Genomic DNA, 20,724 nt, shown 5'->3' with positions numbered 1-20,724 from the left:
TTCGTCTAAATTAACTCTACCCCACGTCGTAAAGCTCAGTTGCTGCCTACCAGTCACCGTCCATATCGGAACCATCGAAGCCAATAATTAATGCGATCAAGCAATGAGCGCCAATAGTGATGACAGTGGTCTTGCTGATATTAATGCCATTGCAGCCAGTGAATTAGACGTACGTTAACAGACATACGTGAAAAGCCCACGCAAGGTCCCGCATCCACACAACGCTACGCATACAACCAACGAAATGACCACCCACTCGCTCACTCAGCCAGCCGTAACTGGTCAGTTGGCAAAGGCTCTTAGTCATGGCTGATTACCGCACGTAACTGTACTCTTCTGCATCGACCGTACTTTTTTCACTTTTTCTTGCCGTCTCTATCTACTTCTTAACCGGATCCCTGCCCGAACGTATTCGTTCATTTTTATGCGTCGCTGTGTTGGACTATTATTCTTTCCCGCTGATTTATCCTGACTGCGCGGTTTCCTTCCATCGATCGTTGTTTAATCCATTTCATTTTCCATCAGCGACCGTTCGTTCGTGAAGTTGATCGCGTTTCCGTTTTGCTGGCAGCAGCACGTCCGAAGCTAGGCTATGCTGAACGACATTCTCATTTGTACGTTCGCTGACGCCGAAATCACTAAAATCAGCAAAACTCTCGACACATCGATCATCTCGAAAGTGAGAAAAACAAAGGTAGAGATTTCGGCACAAGCGTAACGACGCGCTCAGCAGATCGGCCCATGCAGCAGCAGACAGCTACAACAACAACAGCAGTTTGAGCGAAGCTAGTGCTGGCCTCTTTCACAATGCAGTTCAATAGCGTCGCCAAGAAACGAACCAGACAACGGAATCGATGCCACCGCCATCGCTGTTGCCACTTCATGAGGTAGCTGATCGCCTGGGACACTTCTCTAACAGTGCTCTGTTTTCTCTACATGACCTTATCATTGGCTGTGTTGGAAGGCGTTTTGTCAACTCGATGTTTCGCGTTTCGATAGCTGCTGGTGTAGCTCGAATGTAGCTGGATGCACTTAAATACGAGGCGAGGTTCAGGCCGGAGAAGAGCACTGGGATAAAAGCTGAAGAGCTGAAGCCACAATGCAGATTCGTCTGCTTTTTCCGCACTGCAGCCTCGGCAGATGTTGCCGCAGTTGATCTGCACTGAACATCGTGTGGCTTGAAACCTCGTTAGCGCATTCGCGCTTTTGTCCGTCGTTCTCATAACAGCCATTGTGTAATTTCGTTCGGATACTTCAGCTGCAAAGCGAAAAAACCACGGAAGTTCTTTATCGATCCACTCAGGGCGAATCAAACGGTGTCGATAACATCAACAGCAGCGACGATAATGCTAAAGGTTGCAACTGCGATGATGGGGATGCATCATCGTTCTCCTTGTAAATTTTCGATCCCAAAACTCCTTTTCCCTATTTTTAGGAGAAGGAACAAAAAGCGCACAAACATGCTACTGCTATAGTCGCCCTATATATACGCACTGTAGTTTGAGTAAATGAGAGCCTGTCGGCGAAGACAGAGAAGCTATAAAGTGGTATAAGCCACTATAACGGTGGGTGTATGCATAAGGATCAATGTCGTGGACGCTGTCAACGTTCAAGCCTGCTGTTTTCTATGGCAATGTAATGTAGGAGCAGAAATAATATCTTAGTGTTCTCGACCTAAAAATAATTCAGTGTGCTCATTGAATAGCTGGCACGTAATAAGCGCGTGTTTGTTTAACGAAGCAATAAAGGAATCCAAAGAAGCAAAGTTCCATCCGCTAAGCGCCTAGGATTGATTATCGGTCGAAAAAACCTGCTAGCCAAAAACAAATCAACCGTTCGTTATAATATTTACAAAAAGTATACGGAACTGTATTGTTAAAAACGATAGTCGTCATTTACCGTGGCAATTATTTCGCTACGCTGTGCACCGCAGTGCTGACTGTCGACTACATCCTTTATCCAGATTTTTTTCTACTTTTAGAATCTCTTTCCTGCAGCACCTCGTTAATTTTCATTTAATTCCGCCTGAAAGTGAGTTGCTGAGCGGGTACGAAGGTATCGTAGACAAGACACGGGGCAGATAGAAACGGCTTTACCTAGATAATGATTGTGTGCAAAACAAATAAGGGAGGTTTCCAGAGATCCGGAGATCTTCATCCCATTAGGAAATTGCTCGACCAATTTTCTTGCAACAATGACACCCTAGACATGTTTTTTCGCTTTGTTTTTCTTCGTTCTCAACACCCATCCTTGATATGATTCACCGGCCAACATTCGACGTCGTAAAAAAGATAAAATGTAATGTTGCAAGCTCAGCTCCATATTGGCCGTCTGAGTCAGAGACTAATGGTAGAATCAGGACTAATGGTATTCAGTGATATATCATATTTATCTCTCTTTCTGTCAAACAAAATAAAAGACTGTTCAGTCGACAGTACCAATTAGTAGAAGAATATCGGACACTTACTACATTTACTAAGGATACGATTTACAGCACGTCGATTACTGATAGAGAAGCCAGTCACAGTAATGTGTTACTTTACTATGGAAGGACATCTTATATATTGATTTTTCAGAAATGCGTCTTGGTCTCAGTAAGAAGGCAAGTGATATGAAACTCAATGCATTCAAAATTTATCTATAAAAAATTGTGATGTACGTCAAGTGCCAGCTTAAAGATATTAAAACTGTTCGAAATTTGCCCATGAACTTCAAATTGCATCAAACTTGTCACCCCATCCGTAATTATGGATGTAGCAAATAGGCTGGCTGTATGAAAAATTTGACTCGCTTGCTTGTAACACAGGACAAATTAATTTCTGGGCTATGTGCGGATAGATTAAAAACCCCAAAACACAGACGCGGCAACATAACTGCATTCACTCTAGCAATAACAAAAAAAAACCCGAATGCACGACTTGTACAGAATATGATCCATATTTGTAGGCAAAAGCGCAGAATGAATGTCATCTCTGCTAAGCTGTTCGTGCGCAGCCGTACGGAGTTCGCAGGCAAACGCAAGCCATAAATATGAATGCGGCCATTCATCGTGCAGCAGATATCCATCTGACACCGTAGCTGTCACATCTGAGGTGTAGTCCTGCGAAGGCACGCACCAGTCTAGTCTTTACTCGTGGCCCGATTTTTCTCTCGTTTGACATTCATTTGCACAGTGCACTACCGAACGCTGAATCAAGACATTTGTATATTCAGGTACCTTTTCCGTAAAGACAAACCATGCCCGTACGGACATAGAGTAGCATACGCAGTAGGTGTTTAATGAAATTGACAAGCCCAATGAAACGGTTTCAACTCTCAGAGCCAATGGCCTAGCACTGAAACGAGACATTCTCAAACGGTTCCTGACGTACAATGACGTCGTTATTCCACTTTACGCCGGTACCTCACATAGAAGGCCACCGATAATTTTTAAACTTTTAACAAACAATGTGATATAATTACCAGTATGAGTACTTTATGACACCGCCTTTTAGAGCGATAACTCTTTCGGGCATGATTCTGATATAATTTTCGACTCTTTCAGCTGTAAGTGGATCCTTTAGCCGCACATTAGTAATTTTTTCATGAAGCTCTGGAACATTTGATACCTTCTGTTCTTCTCAAACCCGTCATTTTACTATTTTCCAGAGATTCTTTCTTTATGAGACTGAACTCTGACGAATAAGCAGGTTACAACGAGACCTGGATACCATTGGCAACAAATAGATAAGGGGCGCTTAGAGCTCTGTAATAAAGCGCCCCATCGCACATGAAGACATAGTCATCGTCAGGGGACAATTTTCGTATCTGAGGTAGCATCTTGCCTTCTTGCAACCTTACCATATTTCTGCTTCTCTTGTATTCGTTGCACAATGTACATCATCCCGGTACCCTTGCTACAAATTATGGACCACATTATAATTTTTGACATGTTTGATTTTCGTCATGATCCGGAGAAAAATCGTTCTTTAAAACGTCTGAAGGCATATCAAACTTTACTTCAAATTAAAATAAAACTGGAAAACAGATTTTGCTCAGTTCTCCGATGGTCCAATCTTTGGCTTGGTTTGCTCGATGGAGATTAACTTGTTTCATTCGAGTGTCCAACCGATGTTTCTTGAAAAATTTGCTGCTTCTGAACCCAGCCTCTCAGGTTGGCGTCAAAGCAATTTTCGACATAACGAAGATAACGAGCTCACGGTCTTTTGATCTGCTCCATATGACGTTGTACTAGACGAACTATCCTTTTGAAGTCCGTAGATAAAGGCATGCTTTTCTCAATCTGTAGTACATCTTTTCGATTCTTGTAATTGATTTTACCTTACGACAGGAGGAGTTTTTCCGTAGCTTTTTATCCGTAGCATTAAATATTGGCAAACATAATATATTTCAGTAGTTTTACGTTATGTATGTTTTTGACGAAGCAATGCGCTAATCAGCGTTTTCTGTTCCTCAGTTATATCTGTTCCTTTTCTTGTTTCAGCACCCTACGTACGGAAACATGTAAAATTATCAAAATACACTTAAACAAGTCAAACTCATTTCAATTAGTTCTTTAGCGTTACTATTAGCGTTACTACTAATAGCGTAACTATTGCGTTAGAGAGTGAAGCAGAACGCGCGAGTTGTGCGTAGTTCGAGATATTCGCACGAAATGAATACTGGGTTTACTGAAATCCGATTGCAGCACGCTATCACGCCGGCGGTAGTTGAAATAGGCTATGTCAGTTTTACATATCACGTAATTTGTCAGTAGTTCGAGTATGTTTGTTGATATCCCTATCGACACACAGTGTGCCAATGTAAAATAGAATAATGCCGCGGTCATAGGCCAAAAATCGGCTGAGGATATTTCACTTTTATGCTGTGTAATTGGCCTTAAATATTAAAATTATTTGATTGAGTTTTGTTTTTAAAATGGCGCTATTTATATATTGAGTAAAAGTTCTTAAAAATTAGTTAGTCAGAAATTTTCCGTTAGAAAAATTCCGAGAAGGAAACCTGCGAATAACGAGGAATTGAAAACCGTGGTCGAACACGAACCGTCTCAGGGGCATGCGTTTTAACACTCATATTTGATGAAAATGCTCTACTTGACTACCTCGGTCAAATGAAGAAGTTGGATAATAAGTTTTTTTCTGGAAGATTTCCTTTTTTTGTTCTTAGTACATCGTTTTAAAATGCATTGTCTCCTCCATTAGCATGATACTAATGGCATGGTATTATGGATGCAGTTTCAACTTAAAAGAGCTTTTCAAATATGGATGCCCGAAGTAAAAAAAAAAAAGTTTTGTAAAGGCTAAAAGGCTGCCAGAACAGCTCGAGACGTTCGCCTTGTGTACGAAGATAGCGCTATCATCGAAAGAACTGCTAAAGAGCGGCTGATAGCGGTATCCAGGACCTAGAAAACACTAATGCTTTGGCTGACCGTCTGAGCTTGATGACAGGCATATGAAGGCACTTTTGAAAAAAGGCGGCCGACAAACAACTCAAGCTTTAGCCGAAAATGTAGGGTGTAGCAACAAATCCATCGTCGACGATGTTAAATCCCTTGGCCTTACACAGAACTCTGGGATAAGTATCTTATGCGCTCTCCCTGAATCCAACAAAGAATTATAGTTTAATCTTGCGCCTCAATGTCTTGCCTCGTATAGAGCATTACGTGGTCTCAGTTTCGGCGTGAATCAACAACTCAATACGTGCTAAAAACCTTTGGGACAAAACCCGCTACTTTCTGGCAATACGGCGCACATCAGTTAGTAGAAACGTTCGGAGGAAAGCCGTAAACGATGTCGAACGATGCGTAACAAAGTAAGCTATTGACACAAAAATAGTTCTGGTGTTTTCTGATCAGTAAGAAGGCTCGGGAACTAACTAGCCAGCCTAATAATAAGGCTAAACTCTATAAGAAGAAGAATTTAATAATAATAATAATAATAAGGCCAAGAAAAATCAAAGACGAGATATATAAAGACACTTCTTTTTGCTCCTACGCTCGAACAATGGCCCATTCTTGCATCGAGTTGTGACTTGTGATGAAAAATTGATCCTGTGTAATAATCGCAGATGGCCATACCAAAGGGGAGTGAAACTGAGCCGCCTGGACATCACCTCTAAGCAGGTGTATGGCTGCAGAAATTTATGGTGTTTGCTTGACGGTTTATGGCTGGTGCTACCCACTGCAGCTCCATGAGTCCTGGTTCAATGCCGACGGCAAAATGCGCTACCATGCACTAATTAGAAGAGATGATGAAAAAGCTGTACGTCAACCAGCCAAGATTTATGAACAGCGATTAATCGCTTCTATTGCAAGACAACGTTCAACCTCATACCGAAAAAATGCAGGAATTACAGTTGACGGTTCTCTGTCACCCACCATACTCAACAGGAATGATTTGCACAGGCTACAATTTTTCAAAAATTTTGACTTTTAAATAGGAAAAATATCCAAGTCTCAACATAACATCGAAATTGTCTTTCTTTCGAATCCCAGGATTCTAGAGTAGTGAGATTAACAAGTTATTATTGAAGTGGCAGAAGGTCACAAACGATAATAGTGTAAACTTCGATTGGAAATAAAAAACAAAATCTACGAAAGAAACACGGGAAGGTTTGCAGTTTTCTATGTTATATATATATATGAGTGTCGGATATTTTGAACACGGCTGTAAAACTATACGGTAAAAAAAGCTTACGTTTTAAAATTATATTTTTTTTTTCACATAATCGGTAAATGCCTGAAACTTTAACGAAGTGGGCACCTAAAGTTCAACAACGGCGGGCACAAGCCAAGCAGTAGCCGAGTTACATTTTTGAATGACAGATGTACCACGAAAAAATACATTGCTTCGTTGTGATCGAACTACCATTTTGTCCAGACTCATACATGTATGATACATCCTCTGGCCTCGTTCTTGTTGCCTTTATATCGATGTTCGCATTATCTTTTGTTTGCCGTCGAAGATGGGAAAACACAGCCTCTATTTGACTTGAACGTACCACGGAAAGGCAACAGCAAACTTGATCGTGCAATTTTTGCTTTGCGGTAATAATAATAATAATGTGACACAGAACCGTTAAGGGGAGGTCTATTTATAAAGCGAATTTCCGCTTCGAACACATTTCCACTCGCAACAGTTCGTCGTAGCTCTAAACTTCGGGAGAGGAAGCGTCGATTAGAAAAATAAACTGCGCCTCTATTAGAAAACTGTAAGACCATATGATAAATGTAAATATAAAAAATGTGACACTTACTTAGCGAATCGCGCTTTTGAACAAACTGTATGAATAGTGATCAATCACTGACAGCCAAGATCCAGTCTTATCAATCCTTAAACTGTATAACATATTATTACTGCTGACAACGAGAATAACTTCAACAAGGGTACCCCATTATTTTTGTATCAGCAAGATCTATTGTATAAAGGTCTACTTAAGTTTTGAATGTCAAATCTGCTAGCTCGGACGTAATCAGCGCAAAGTTACTTCAAACAGCTACAGAACGAGCTTTGCTAACTTTCGAATGGCAAAAGGTGAAATTTCAATGGTCAAACAGTATACGACCCTGTTCCCCTCTAACGGTTGTGCCACAGATTAAATGCATGCAAATAGGAACAGCACAACAAATATGCACGCAAAAGCGGATCCGATCGATGCGTATGTGTGTTTGTCTGTAATTATCGTCTTTCCCGTGCTAGATAGTTTGGGTATTTGAATTATTCGTTTTTGGTTTACAAACTATTGCTCGAACTGAAGCACGACGTACAAATTCTTCAATCGTGCCTTTTAGTGGACGTATGCAATGGGTGTTTCAATATAAAGAGGAAAATGCAATTGACTGAATGTTATCGTCATCTACCCTCATATTTTGGTAGGTAAACAAAGATTAAAATATTGGCCCATTTCTATAGGTAATAGCGCAAAGTATTTCGAATTGACACGTCAGCAAGGTAGGGTCTCCATTTCAATGTATACATATTTTCAATATATGAATCAGATTGGAACACAAGTCATTTTGTTGTGTTGTTAATGGTTCTCGTTTCTGCTAACCTTCATCTGTTTTTTTATTGCTATGCACCATTCAGGAGTACTCTCTGCTCCACAGGCCTATAGTAAGTTTCATTGTATAGTGAATGGAACTTCAGGTTGAGTTTAAGCTCCAAAGATGAAACTTCTAGATGAAAAAACGTGTCTTTTCTCGCTATTCCCTCGCTTTGTCGAGGTTAAACAGCTGCCGTAACAAAGCATGATGGTTGTATCATGTACAGTGAAGACTATAAGCGAGAGGACTGCGAGAGGAAAGCTGGTTTGCGAAACTCCAGGACGGCCTGCTGAGGCTAGGTTCTGCCTCGGTCGACCGCCTAAAATCGATGAGGACCAACTGAAATGGACGAAACACAGCTTGCAAATCAGGCGAAAGAATGAACTGCAGTTATATGACTACCGTGAGATATCTTAGTTTAATGGGTATTATTAAAAAATTAGGAGTTTACGCGTCCCGTAAGTTAAAAGAACGTACCAAAGAAACAATGAATTGTTACCGGTGACGAAAAGCGGCGTCTTCATGTCAATATAAACCGGCTAAGCCAATGAAATTCTTCGGAGTATGCGCCCAAGCCCAGAACCAGAGTTCCATGCCAAAAAGAAAATGATTTCCATCCAGTTAGACCGGAAAAGTTTTAAACAGTACGATACGCCCGATCAATAAGGATATGCATAAAACGCACTTACATCAACTGAATGAAGTAGAAAAGATCTAAGGACAATGCCAGGCCACAAATGACAAGGTGTGCCAAGGTCGCCCTGCAAGGACTTCAGAGAAAAATTTTCTTTGCAATTACTTTATCATTGAGACCTTTTTTACACCTTCTCCAATTACTGGCGAATTAAGTAAGTAACCGTACATTTGAATATAGAGAGTCCCTCAAAACTTAAGTAGATTATATCTTCGAGAACAAGCCAGAAAATTGCTAACAGGAAGCATTATATCAAAGAGTTGGCATGGATGAGGGCGTTTAGAGAGTCACGGTCAATACATAATACATTAATAAGTTGTTAAAGTTCGAGCGAGTTGTGTTTTTTATTTCGACGAGACAAGTTCCAGTTTAATATATACTAGAAACTCTTCCTACATTTTCTATACAGAAGCATACAAATCTTATATTTATATGTATCCGTATCTCAAAAAAGTATATTTATACTTGTGTATTATTGTGCAGATTTTCAGAGAAGTATGTTCATTGAAAAATCCGCCCAGAAAGCTGAGCCGCAGAAGGCGTACACCTTTCTTTCTGCTATGAGGGGTTTTCGCTATATGGTATCTTCATTTCATACACTCGTTCCCCTTTAATCTGCTCTTGTTCATTATAAACGTAACTATTTCTTTTTTCAGCCGTTAAGAGTATTCGCTAGTACCCCAGTTCAACAAATCGTTCATTTGTTAGCTGTAAAAAATCCATTGACACAACCAATGGCATTTTGTTATCCGTCTTTTTAATTAGCAGAATTCGATAAGTCCACTCCTTCCAAACGCCCAATGTATCGTTTTTCGGTTTTCTTTCATTGCTTCCGCAGTTTCTATAAAGCTAAAATTTTGTTGGAACGCGGAATTATGATATCCCAAAATACTCAATTATTACTACATATATCTCACCATACCGCTTCCTCAAAATTTTATTCTTTTCGTTTTGTCCTAATTGTGCTCAGGACTAATAATAAAATAGAGATAATGGTAAAACGGAAACCGTGTTTTTTTTCTAGCCGATCTTTTACCATTCGGCCTATAAAAATCACTGGCGTGGAAGCTTAACGTATCCTTCCTTAACAATGCTTACAAAAACAACATCCATGTTTAAGGCAAATGCCATGTCTTATCCATATTCTAAAAAAATGTGGGCGAGTTTTTACCGTTTACTGCCTATCATAGAACAAGGTTGCGGATATATACATAGTTTGCCCTTAATTGGTAAGTATTACCTTTGATAGTTGAAGCGCCCACCTTTGTGCACGTTACCAGTGAAAAGAGGGATATTTGTTATTTATTGCCCACTTCATGAATTGAGATAAGGGCCCATAGTTTAAATTACGGCAGCATCTTCGATTAAGTCGAAATACATACTTGTACGCTCAGCGTGCAGGCCGGGCTACGGTGACATCTAAATCGCTAGTGAGGAATTCTGACTAAATTGAATTGCTATAAATTTAGAGCGACTGCGGCTTTGCCTCGAGAACGATTGAAGGCTACTTTCAGTTGTTATCAGTCGTTCTCGAGGCAACGTGACGTCGAACGCAGACATTGAACTTTCTCCAGGTCGAGATATCATATTGGTCTATTGGAGAAAACCTAAATAAGTCCACTAACACATAGGAGTAGAAGGGACATCCAAACTAATCTAAGATGCTAAAAAATGAGCAAGGAAAAAAGCCGGAACCTAAAATATAGTGCCAGGCGTCCAGCGTTGTTGATCCTTGGCCGTCGGCTACGAGGTTGTACTATGGGATGCACTAGGTTTGTTTTGTAAATAGGTTCGACTTTAAAATGAATACTTATTCATTTTCAAAGCATTCATTCCATGAAAATTACTTTTTCTTCTGTTTTTAGTAGATTCAGAAAACTGTACAACTTTGCACGTTGAAATAATAGTGGTTTTATCATGACAATAGAAACGAGTTGTAAAATGACAAGGTAATTAACACTGGCAGAATCTAATTAAGCTCTAGCAGAAAACATAAGCCGACCGTATATAGATTTAATATATTTAAACTTCAAATATAAAAGCGTTGATTTGTTGCCGAATACCAAGGCTTAGTGGATTAGGAGTTCCTGTGAAAATGCTAATCATTTCCATGAACGAATGAATAAAAAATAATTTATCAAATCAGCTTTTTCAGTTGACGCCCTAATAATTCCACCCCAAATACGACAGGAGTTCGCACCTGGGTGTACTATCAGTTGAGGTATCTTCTGGTACGTATTATACGTAGCAGGTTCTATGAGAATGGCTCAAACTGAATATAAGGGTTTGGAACCGCTCGTTGAAATCTGGACGTTTCTATTAGAGTTTTTGTTTAACAAGAATTATAATCTACAATAGCAGAACAGTGCGATGGAAAAAATAGTATCATCGCATCAGTTGTATCGCTTTTTTCTGTTAACTAATCATTGAGCATAAGCCTTAATTAATTACACAAGGCAATTGCCCGCACAATTTGTAATAGTACGCTTGGACCAAGACAAATTGCAAGCTAGGGCATTGTATAATTAAATGACAAGTCCTGTGTTGAAATTGCTAAGGTAGTTGTTAACTCGAGCGCCGAAAAAGCGGGCGATGACGAAATATCGGTTTCGACAATTGATTTACTAACATAAAAAATAATTCTTACTATAAGAAATCCAGTTTTGATCTGGATGGCAGTAATGTAACCGCTTGATGTCACCACGCAGAAAGTCCGCTAAAAAATAATTTTTATCACTCTCTGGTTATATTGTAAACGCAATATCTGTTCTATTGTTTATTGTGCATCATTTGTTTTTACTAAATTTCTGGTATAAAGTGAGTGAATTTGCTTTAATTTCTTATCCTAAAGGTTAAGGAAAGTAGTATGATTTGTCGTTCGCCTGTAGGTACACTTCCAAACTTCTAATTCGAGAAGAATACTTAATTCAGGACTGTATGGTCTACGCACACGTTTTAGATCGGCAATTTGTTCTTGGTTTTACGCTATGTGGGCTTCTTTTAGTTCATATAAATGCGTTCTAGGTGTTTATCTATTAAATCTGGAAAAATGTTCTAGAGTTACGTTTAACGAGCAGTGGGGCTAATTGTTTTTATGTTGTCTTTATTCATGCGTCTGTTTAATAGTTTCACATTAGTCCTTCGCTAAAGATTGTAAGAAACGGAATTGTCTCTTAAAATAACTTTAGTTCTTCAACATTAGAACAGCATCTCAATAGCGCCAGATGCTTGGTTGGGCACAACCAGCCGTTTTTGGTCTTGCAGTCTGAGTCTTAATCGTCCCATCGCAATTTCATCGAATTTTCTTTATTTTTTTTCTGGGAAAGGTTTTTTTCCACTCTTTAGGAAACTGATAGTTCAACGCTTGTGAAAAAAACTTTAATTTTTTCCTTTAACTTTTAGCTCCAAAAATAGATATGTCGGACAATAAAAAATAATTGGTCTGCTTTCGACTGAAATAGAAAAAGTTGTCGAATCACCCCGCTATGCCTGTAAGGAGCAGGACAAACACTCTCTATCATTGAAGCTGCCATCTGAAGGTGAAAAGAAACGATCCTATATGAGTATATGCAAAGAGCACATTTCATTGAAATATCTGTTTTTGCTAGATACAGTTTTAGAAGCGAAAGATAAGAAAGGAAAATTGTCGATTTAGGCACGCCACGTGGTCTATATATACATTAGGTGTATACTCTAAGTTCACCTATCTGGGCCTTCCTTGGTACGAACTTGTGCAGAATGAGGCAGAATAGGACCACAAAAACTGGATACCGCAGTCCTGCGGAAAATGCCACAGCAACACTTCTGAAATATAAGGCAGCGTTTCGAAAACATATTTATTGGAATTTTACTATGACGAACATACGAGACTTTGTCCCGAGGCTGGTTGATGACTGAGATTACCTTATTTGCGGGTTATAGAAATATATATACGTCGGAATACAGAATCTTCCTGCAATTGGATGCTAAACACTATGTTCAAAAAGTATGTGTAAAAATGACGTCTTGTAATGTTAGACGAAAACAATGGGCTGTGTCCGTTCCGCTCATATGAGAAAATTTACCACGAGTAGAATCTATGTCTATATCACAGGGAATCAGACGTCATTCATTGCAGATTTTGTATTTATGGAGCACCAAATTTACTGCTGATACACATTATCATGCCGTCTGTCAATGGATCATTTATGGGTCTTGCACATGACTTGGTACATATAGGAAGCGTCAGGTGAAGCTTTTAAAGAACCTTATTCCGTAAAACAGTGAATAAAATGAAAGTTTTCAAAAACAAAGTGCGATAATGGCGGCAATTGAAGGTATTGATAATGATTTAGGTTTACAGGTAGTAGGACCGTGCATATATGGATAGCAGATGTGTTTACTAATAAAAAAAGAGGAACTAGAATTTTTAACTAAGTGCAAAATAAAAATCTCATACTTCTCGCTAAATGGCTTTGCATAGTACAAATACCTCCTTACAAATTCTTATTCTCTATTCGTGGCCAATGCTTGACTTAGAGTTCCTTAGACTCCCTTCAGCTCTGAAGTCTCGCCAAACACTACTACTACTAAATTAGTATTTATTAATCGACACAAAAGTGCGTCAATGCGTGTCAGCGCTCTTTCTACGGATATTCGTGATCGCTGCTCCCAAGATGGGCGGATATTCGCACTTGTAAAAAAAATCTATTATACGTAAACATGTTAAATAATAAAAAAAAGGAGTGTGCGATTTTATACCTCAGTCAATGCCTCAAACAGAGGCGTTAATTAAAGTAAAGCATTTTCGGTTGTTTCGATTGCCTTCTAAACAACAGACATTGCAGCTTTTGGTCGGCTTAACTTAGACTAACTTTTTATTCGTTATTGTTGTAACTATTGTTATTTTTCGTAGCTGCGGAAAAATGCATCGAACTTATTTATCGTGTCATTGTCGCTTGCTGATCTCATGTTCTCTGCGGTGAACATGCCCTTCGCTGCATCACGCTTCTTTCATCGTGAATGGATACATGGCGATTTCCTTTGTCGGCTGTTTCCATTTTTCCGGTATATGAATGTCGGCCTGTCTCTTCTGTCCATCACAGCCATTACCATTAATCGGTAAATAGTAAAATTCTTAATGAGTTCGGTCATAACATTGTGGTAACCGTTAAGTAATTGGTTTGCCGCTCACCTAAGCAAGTCACTCATTCTACACAAGCCTCTACAATAAGTACCGAATCTGATACAATGATATAACTTTTCCGAAATCATTTAGTCGTACTATCGTGTATATTTCAGGTACTTAGTAGTTCTGTATTAACATACACCGTATTACTGATAATACTACAAGAACATCATTGTCTCGCATGAAAACGTTAAGCTTTTGCGTTGCAGATATATTTTAATTGGACATCGGCGATTGTACGATCGAATATACCGCCAACAAGCCATCTACCTCATGATTGGTGAGTTCTGTTTATTGATACTTTCTTTCAAACATCAACTCTTGGTGCCTTCTGTTAATCACGCCATGAGATTTAACCTGGAGCTCGTTAGATGCTTACAAAAATTTTTTAACGCCCTGTCACTATCTTGTGATGAATGCCCATCAAAATATTCCCCTTATTCTTTAAAGTTGCAGTAGAGTACAGTATCTAGAACATAATTTTCTATGAAGCGGGTCATTTTCGAGTGAAAGCATCTAGAGCATTTCGAGAGGAATCGCAAAATGTAACGATGAGCGCGGATAATTTTTTATCTAAAAGGCCTGAGATAACGAGCTTTTCTTCCTGCTTAAACATACAAGCCTTAATTATAGACTCGTATAGGATCCGTAGACACTTTTAAGCTATGCGCAACATGTTTCCGTGTAAATTTTTTGGGTCGGTGTTTAAAGCTGCCACACAACAGGAGCCTTGTTTGTAGCACACTCTTGACGCCTTTGTGGATTTGTAGCGGGGTCCGAACTGCTTGCGTATTTTACACAAGCGCCCTTTTTCTTATCTTAACCATCTTCTCAATGTGTGTGCATATAGGTTTACATACGAAAAGATACAATGTAGAATGGGGCCATTTTTTCTGTAGATGGTCCCGTTCCCTCAATTAGGTCAAAAAATAGATTTACGCCATCAAAAGTACTCCAATACAAGAAAATATACATACAGAAAAATACTTCACTATGAACGATGACTATTAATATATGTAGTACAATATGCTTCGTGGAATACCGATTCGGCATTCTGTAGGGCATATTGGGCATTACTCCCTAACATACCTACGCATTGTATTATCTTGAAACTATTACTAACGCTATTAAGGAGGCATTATCTTACTAGGTTTTTCTTTATTATAGGATTCTTAACGTTCAATCTTTGTCAATGTTAGATATTTTTAGACAGATTGAGTTAACAGTGAAGTATCTTATTTTAAAAACTGTTATTAATTACTGTAGTGGCACTAGCTAATGCATCCGTGGGCATATTGCCTGCTGGAGTGAAACGGCTTTTTAGTCCCTGAAAAATACATTCGTTTCTCTTGTTGAACATCGCCGCGCCTTTAACAAGTAGAAAAACCATGAGAGAGAGCTTTTACCGAAGACCGTGTTATTGCATCTAGAGGCTCGTTTCTATTTCCTTGGGGAAGATCCGCGCAGGAAACAACAAACAATAAAAATGGATGAGAAACAGGTTCTATCAGACACAACCTTAGCCAGATCTCGCGTTACTCATGTGTTGTCTCAGCGATCAAATTCTCTCCTCCTCACCTGCAACACCTTTCACAACCTCGTGGTGCATTTTAGCTTGGTTGCTGGACGGGCGTAATGGCCGCATCACGTGCCTATGGCGTGGCACAGTGCTGTTGTCAAGATAGTAGTAAGGTGACATGCTCTGATCTCGACGCAAATACCATCGCACTTTCTTTCCCGCAACCCAGCGATTTGTACGGGGCGTCCGACCAGTCCTAACCCAATCCCTTCTTAACCTTCCCTATGCTTCTCAAACCCGCCAACATAACTACAATGCATAAGCCAACGACGATGCGTGTTTGTCTGCGTTATTTCCTTGCATGCTTCCCCTCTCCTTCTTCGCCCTTTTACGCCCGTTCCATTCCCGAATGTAATGAAGGTCTTTGCTGGCGTCTCCTGCTGGAATTCAGATCACGCCTCCAGACGCACAAAAGCCTATACTGCTGTTCCGCATGAAGGTCCAAAGAAAGGACTCGCCCACCCGTGTGAAGACACGCTACGACCAGCCGCTTCGGTTATCATATTAACAGCAGCAACACCACTGCTAGCAGCAATAAAGGCGCGAGCGGCAATAGTTCTTTCTTTGAACGTGTCTAGTTGTATTTAGATGGTTCGTCCCATGCATAGGTGCAGTAGAGACGTTTATTCACCCCTTCCTGCGAGGTAGCTTCATCCTAAAACTTAACTCATCTATGCAGCTGTTTAAGTCAAGGGTCAAATCGCCTGCTATGAGAAATACTCGAGCATAATGTGCTCGTGCGGAATGGCGGGCCAGACGCTGCATCCAAGGAGCGTACTAGGAGCAGCAGCAACAACAGCAACAACGGCAGAAGCAGATGAGGGATGCATCAAGGAGCGTCTCTCTTCAAAAGTACAGTTTAGAATTAGTAACGGGTACTTTCATTGAAATGATTTACCCCTTTGTCAGTTTGAGCAAAGGACTCCATGATTATAGCTTATACGAAAATAGGTTAAAATTAATCTGCTTTTTGACCTAACTACCCAGAAGTAATAACAGAGGCTGTAATAAACGCTCGAAAGCGAATACTTATTGAGAATATATACTTATGTTCTCTTTCCTGTGTTTTAGTCTTCCTTCCTGGCACACCTTTTTAATATTACATCGACTTAGTAGTATTAGATCTTGAAGACGAACTGTGTTTTCAGATAAATTTATAAACATATGAAAATAATTTCATATAAATATAATAAATTAAAATTTTTTTTTTAATTACGATTCTACGATTACAAGTATTGAGAAAATATATGGCTTACCTATTACTTTACTGTCGTTGTGTTTAAATTAATGTAACCTGTTTATTCTATGCATCAATCAAATTTCAGGTTTTACATGGATCTTCCCAATTGTAGTTCTTGTCCCCACTTGGTTCGGCCGATGGGGCACGTTTGGCTACGACCCCACCATACTTAATTGCTCGATTCTTGAGGTATGGTAATTTATTAAAAATATAGTGATTCTCTCATAGATGAAAACTTGCAAGTCTATGAATGTAACAACTTAAATGATAAATGAATGAATGATTATCATTCTAATATCAATTTGTGGTTGAACGTATCATTAAATGTGAACAAACGTTATGTATTTTAACAAAAACGCCTCTAACAATACCTAATTATCCAACTCAGATGTTAGTCTGCTATCGACTTCGGGGTTAATTATGTTCTCGAATAAATTAGAGGGATAGACATCCTAACAGTAACAACAGTAGATCCTCTATGAGTTTTTGAAATAATGCCTAACTGCCTAAGTAAAACACGGAAAACAGAACCTCCATAGAAACGGGCGAATAAGGCTAGTTTTTTTCCATTAACTCTTCATCCTACTAAAAGTAAAATTAGGAAATAAATCTGAAGAAAGACAAATTTACCGCGCAGGCTAATATGCAACCTGAGATCAATAAAATGTACGGCTAAAGCAAAGAGAATCATCATTTTTTCAAGCACTACGGAAAAGCGAAGTTGAATTAGTGAAACAGAGAACACCGCTAAAGGAACTTTTTATCCTTAGAGCCATTATAGCCTAAAAAGGTTTGCCGTGAAAATTCGGCATCTATTGAAAATTTCTTAGACTTTACGTAAAAGCTAAACTGATGAGAACGATTTAAGTCTTGGTGCTATCGGTTTTCCGTTAGTACTATTGTCGGCAGTAGTGATGATAGTAATAATAGAAACTTGCACACTGTTGGACATCTCTCGTAGATGGCGTTTAAAGTAGTTGAAACTTATATACTCTTCTTCTAAAAGCCCAGTTTTAGCCCTTACTGTAATCTAAGTCTACAAGGTAGTAAAGTTGTTATGCATAGAGAGCACTATAACTAGCCAACTTTTGATTTTTTAATCTCTATATTCAAGAATATAAAGCCGTAAAAATAAAGGTGATTCATAAAGCACAAAACTTTAAGTTGTTTAGCGCGAAAACAGAATCTTGGATAAGTATACATAAACGTGAGTTAGGGAGCCCGCGTATGTTATGAAATATCTGTTAGTCTTCTATAGTGTTCAAAAGTTGTCAAGGACCCTAGATTTAGTTTTTGCCTTGCAACCCCTATCCCCTAAACTATATTACTCACTAATATATAGTCGGAAAATAAGGTTAGGTAGACAATATATTTAGTATGTTTACTCAGTTTTAGAGGTTATCAAGATAGGTAACACCTCTCTGCCTTTCATCTCCAGCCCTCCTCTTTTTAATTAAAGTGGGATTCGATAACCAGAAGATTAACCTCTCATTTCAATAAATGTGGAGTGTCAATCGTTAAGGTTTTGACGCCAAAAAAAGTTGCCATATTTTTTTCCGACACCTATATTGAACCCGTAACAACTGAGATGCTACAAGTTTGTAATGCGGCGTTATGTAAAAAGTCTGGTCCAAACTGATTTCAGACTGTTATTTCAAAATGTTAGATAAAGCTGTAAAGAATTCCGATGTAGAGAGGGCCTACCATATTTAGACTGATGCTATTGAAGTAAAAATAATAGTGCGTGTTCTGATTGATCGGAAATCAGATGAACTACTTCGATTTTATCTCATGGTTATTGGTGCCTGTTGGGCAAGTGTTCGATATCCGACATACGTATCTCTTCTATAGACAGATCTAAAGTTTGAAAATTTTAGAAAACGACTACTACGAAAATGTGAATTATAAGGCCCTATGAACAAACGTTTAAGAAATATTTCTTTTACATTAGCTATTGTTATACGAAAGTATTGTTTCTCTTCTCCATAGGTTTCGCTCATTCATCGGGTCATATGATTCGGTGACACAAGTGTAAAGCATTTAAATCTTCTATAGAATATAAAAACTAATTATGATTATTCCATAATGAGATTCTTTAATTCATCTAAATCCTAACTCACAAGTTCTACATGTACATATACATATATACATACAAATGTACATGTACTACCATTTTAATTCGTGACTCTTTCAAAGATATTACCTTACGACGATAATTACAATAGAGTATCAGCAAATTTCTAAAATACCTTTTATTCAAAGTTCACTTAGATTTTACTTTTGCGATCTATACTTGAAATTACACGAGTTGTTACAGCTCCTGCCCCGTCAAGACTGTCTATTCTGGAAAGTGCGGGTTTTACCTACTGAACTGTTTCTTTTCAATGTGTTTCCACATTCAACACATTCCATAAATTTCTACAAATAAGCCAGTACTTAAAAGTGCATAAGCTTGAAAGTGGCATACTCCAGACTCATTAATCGAGTTTGTAACGTGCAATATGAGCAGAATTACAGTGTCGAAAAAAAAAGATAATAAGTATTTGACGTATAGGCGAAAAATGTTAATACAGTTCCGGTAAAAAGCACCAACCAACAGAAGCTAAATAAATATTACTTCGCCATACATTGTGTGCAACTTGCGATTTTAGGTGAATGGTAGATCGCCAAAGTACTTTCTGTTCGTATCTGCTTTTCTCGTGCCATGTTTCACAATCATCGTCTGCTACGCCCGAATCTTCTTCATCGTGCACCGAAGTAAAGTGAAAATGACCTCGCATGCACGAACCACGGAGCAAAGTCGTGAACGCGAAGCACGCCGCAGAGCCGAAGAATGGAAGGTTACAAAAATGGTTCTCATTATTTTTTGCTCGTTTCTTGTCTGCTATCTACCAATCACCGTGGCAAAGGTTAGCTCAGACTTCAACGAAACCGGTATTCATGTGACAAAACTTGTTGTGATCCACAAGTGCTACCCCATTGACCAGCATGTTGAGCAGTAACTTTACGTTGACCTTAACAATAAAGTAAGTTAATGGTTCTATTAAGATGAGCTCACTTTGTTCTTAAGACACTACAGTGACATAAAGACCAATTCTGCAATAAAATAGGGTAAGAAAAACTTCAGCCAATGCTAATATGGTACAGTTTACAGGAATTATCGGAATTTCTTTCCACAGGTCGCAGATAGGGGAGTCCGGTATCCTGGGGTGCACTTGCTAGCCTATACACTCGTCTACCTTAGCGCCTGTCTCAACCCGATCATTTATGGGGTGACGAATCAACAGTATAGAGATGTGCGTTCAATATAGACATAAATATTATTTATGGATTTATTGCATTATCTTCACTCAATCCTTACCTTACAAATCCTGATTGATTTTTAAAAAAACTTTCGTGCGAAAAACTCCGTCACAAGCGTATTACGATCAATGTAGTGTAACTCCATTACGTGTGTTAGTAATGAACTCTATATTCAAAAAAAATGTAGGCGTTTGCTTATCGCTAGTGCTTCTACGAAAATTCACCTATAATGCCTAACGATGAACATATGTATGTTTGTATTAATACGCATTTCTAGGCATACAAATATACGATAGCTCGATTGTGTGAGTTTATAGCTTCGGGCTGTTTACACTGTGGTCAATGCTTCGTCCTGACATGTAGGCATGAACGAAATAACTCAGTTCACGATCCCGAGGCAGAGGGCCAAAAACAGGAAAGGCGCCAACCAGATGAAGACCGTACCGGCTCTAAAGTGAGCGCGCATTATTTACACGTAGTTTTTGTTTTTTGAAACGATGGCGTGGACAAGGGCAGAAGTGTTGCAATATGTACGTTTATGTTAACGTTATAGCAGTACCAGAGTTTCCCAGGTTCTACTGCATTTAAAGAGTCACTTGCTTTACCCAAGAAATCGACCTGATCAGAAATCAGCAGATATACAAAAATTATATATATATATATATAAAGTTATTGCTCACGCAGTCGGGGTATATATATA

At 38.9% G+C, this 20,724-nt stretch overlaps 1 protein-coding gene across 5 annotated transcripts in view; it reads left to right on the top strand.

Annotated features, from left to right (window-relative positions):
* LOC111246505 (G protein-coupled receptor moody-like) overlaps positions 1-20,724 on the top strand; it is a 44,809-nt gene that overhangs the window by 22,980 nt on the left and 1,105 nt on the right. The window contains exons 3-8 of one of the 5 annotated variants that reach the window (XM_086984817.1): positions 13,630-13,835; positions 14,112-14,182; positions 16,807-16,910; positions 19,373-19,630; positions 19,901-20,017; positions 20,302-20,478. In XM_086984817.1, the coding sequence (XP_086840943.1) occupies positions 13,630-13,835; positions 14,112-14,182; positions 16,807-16,910; positions 19,373-19,630; positions 19,901-20,017; positions 20,302-20,478 (933 nt within the window). Of the gene's footprint in view, positions 1-13,629; positions 13,836-14,111; positions 14,183-16,806; positions 16,911-19,372; positions 19,631-19,900; positions 20,018-20,301; positions 20,555-20,724 lie in introns of all 5 variants that reach the window. The other 4 variants (XM_086984819.1, XM_086984820.1, XM_086984818.1 and 1 more) reach the window with 4 other exon arrangements.

This window comes from Varroa destructor, unplaced genomic scaffold (genome assembly GCF_002443255.2).
Source record: "Varroa destructor unplaced genomic scaffold, Vdes_3.0 BEIS01000003.1, whole genome shotgun sequence".
NCBI classification, from domain to species: Eukaryota; Metazoa; Arthropoda; class Arachnida; order Mesostigmata; family Varroidae; genus Varroa; species Varroa destructor.
Note: the sequence above shows the minus strand (reverse complement) of the source record. Positions and strands in the feature narration are given on the sequence as shown.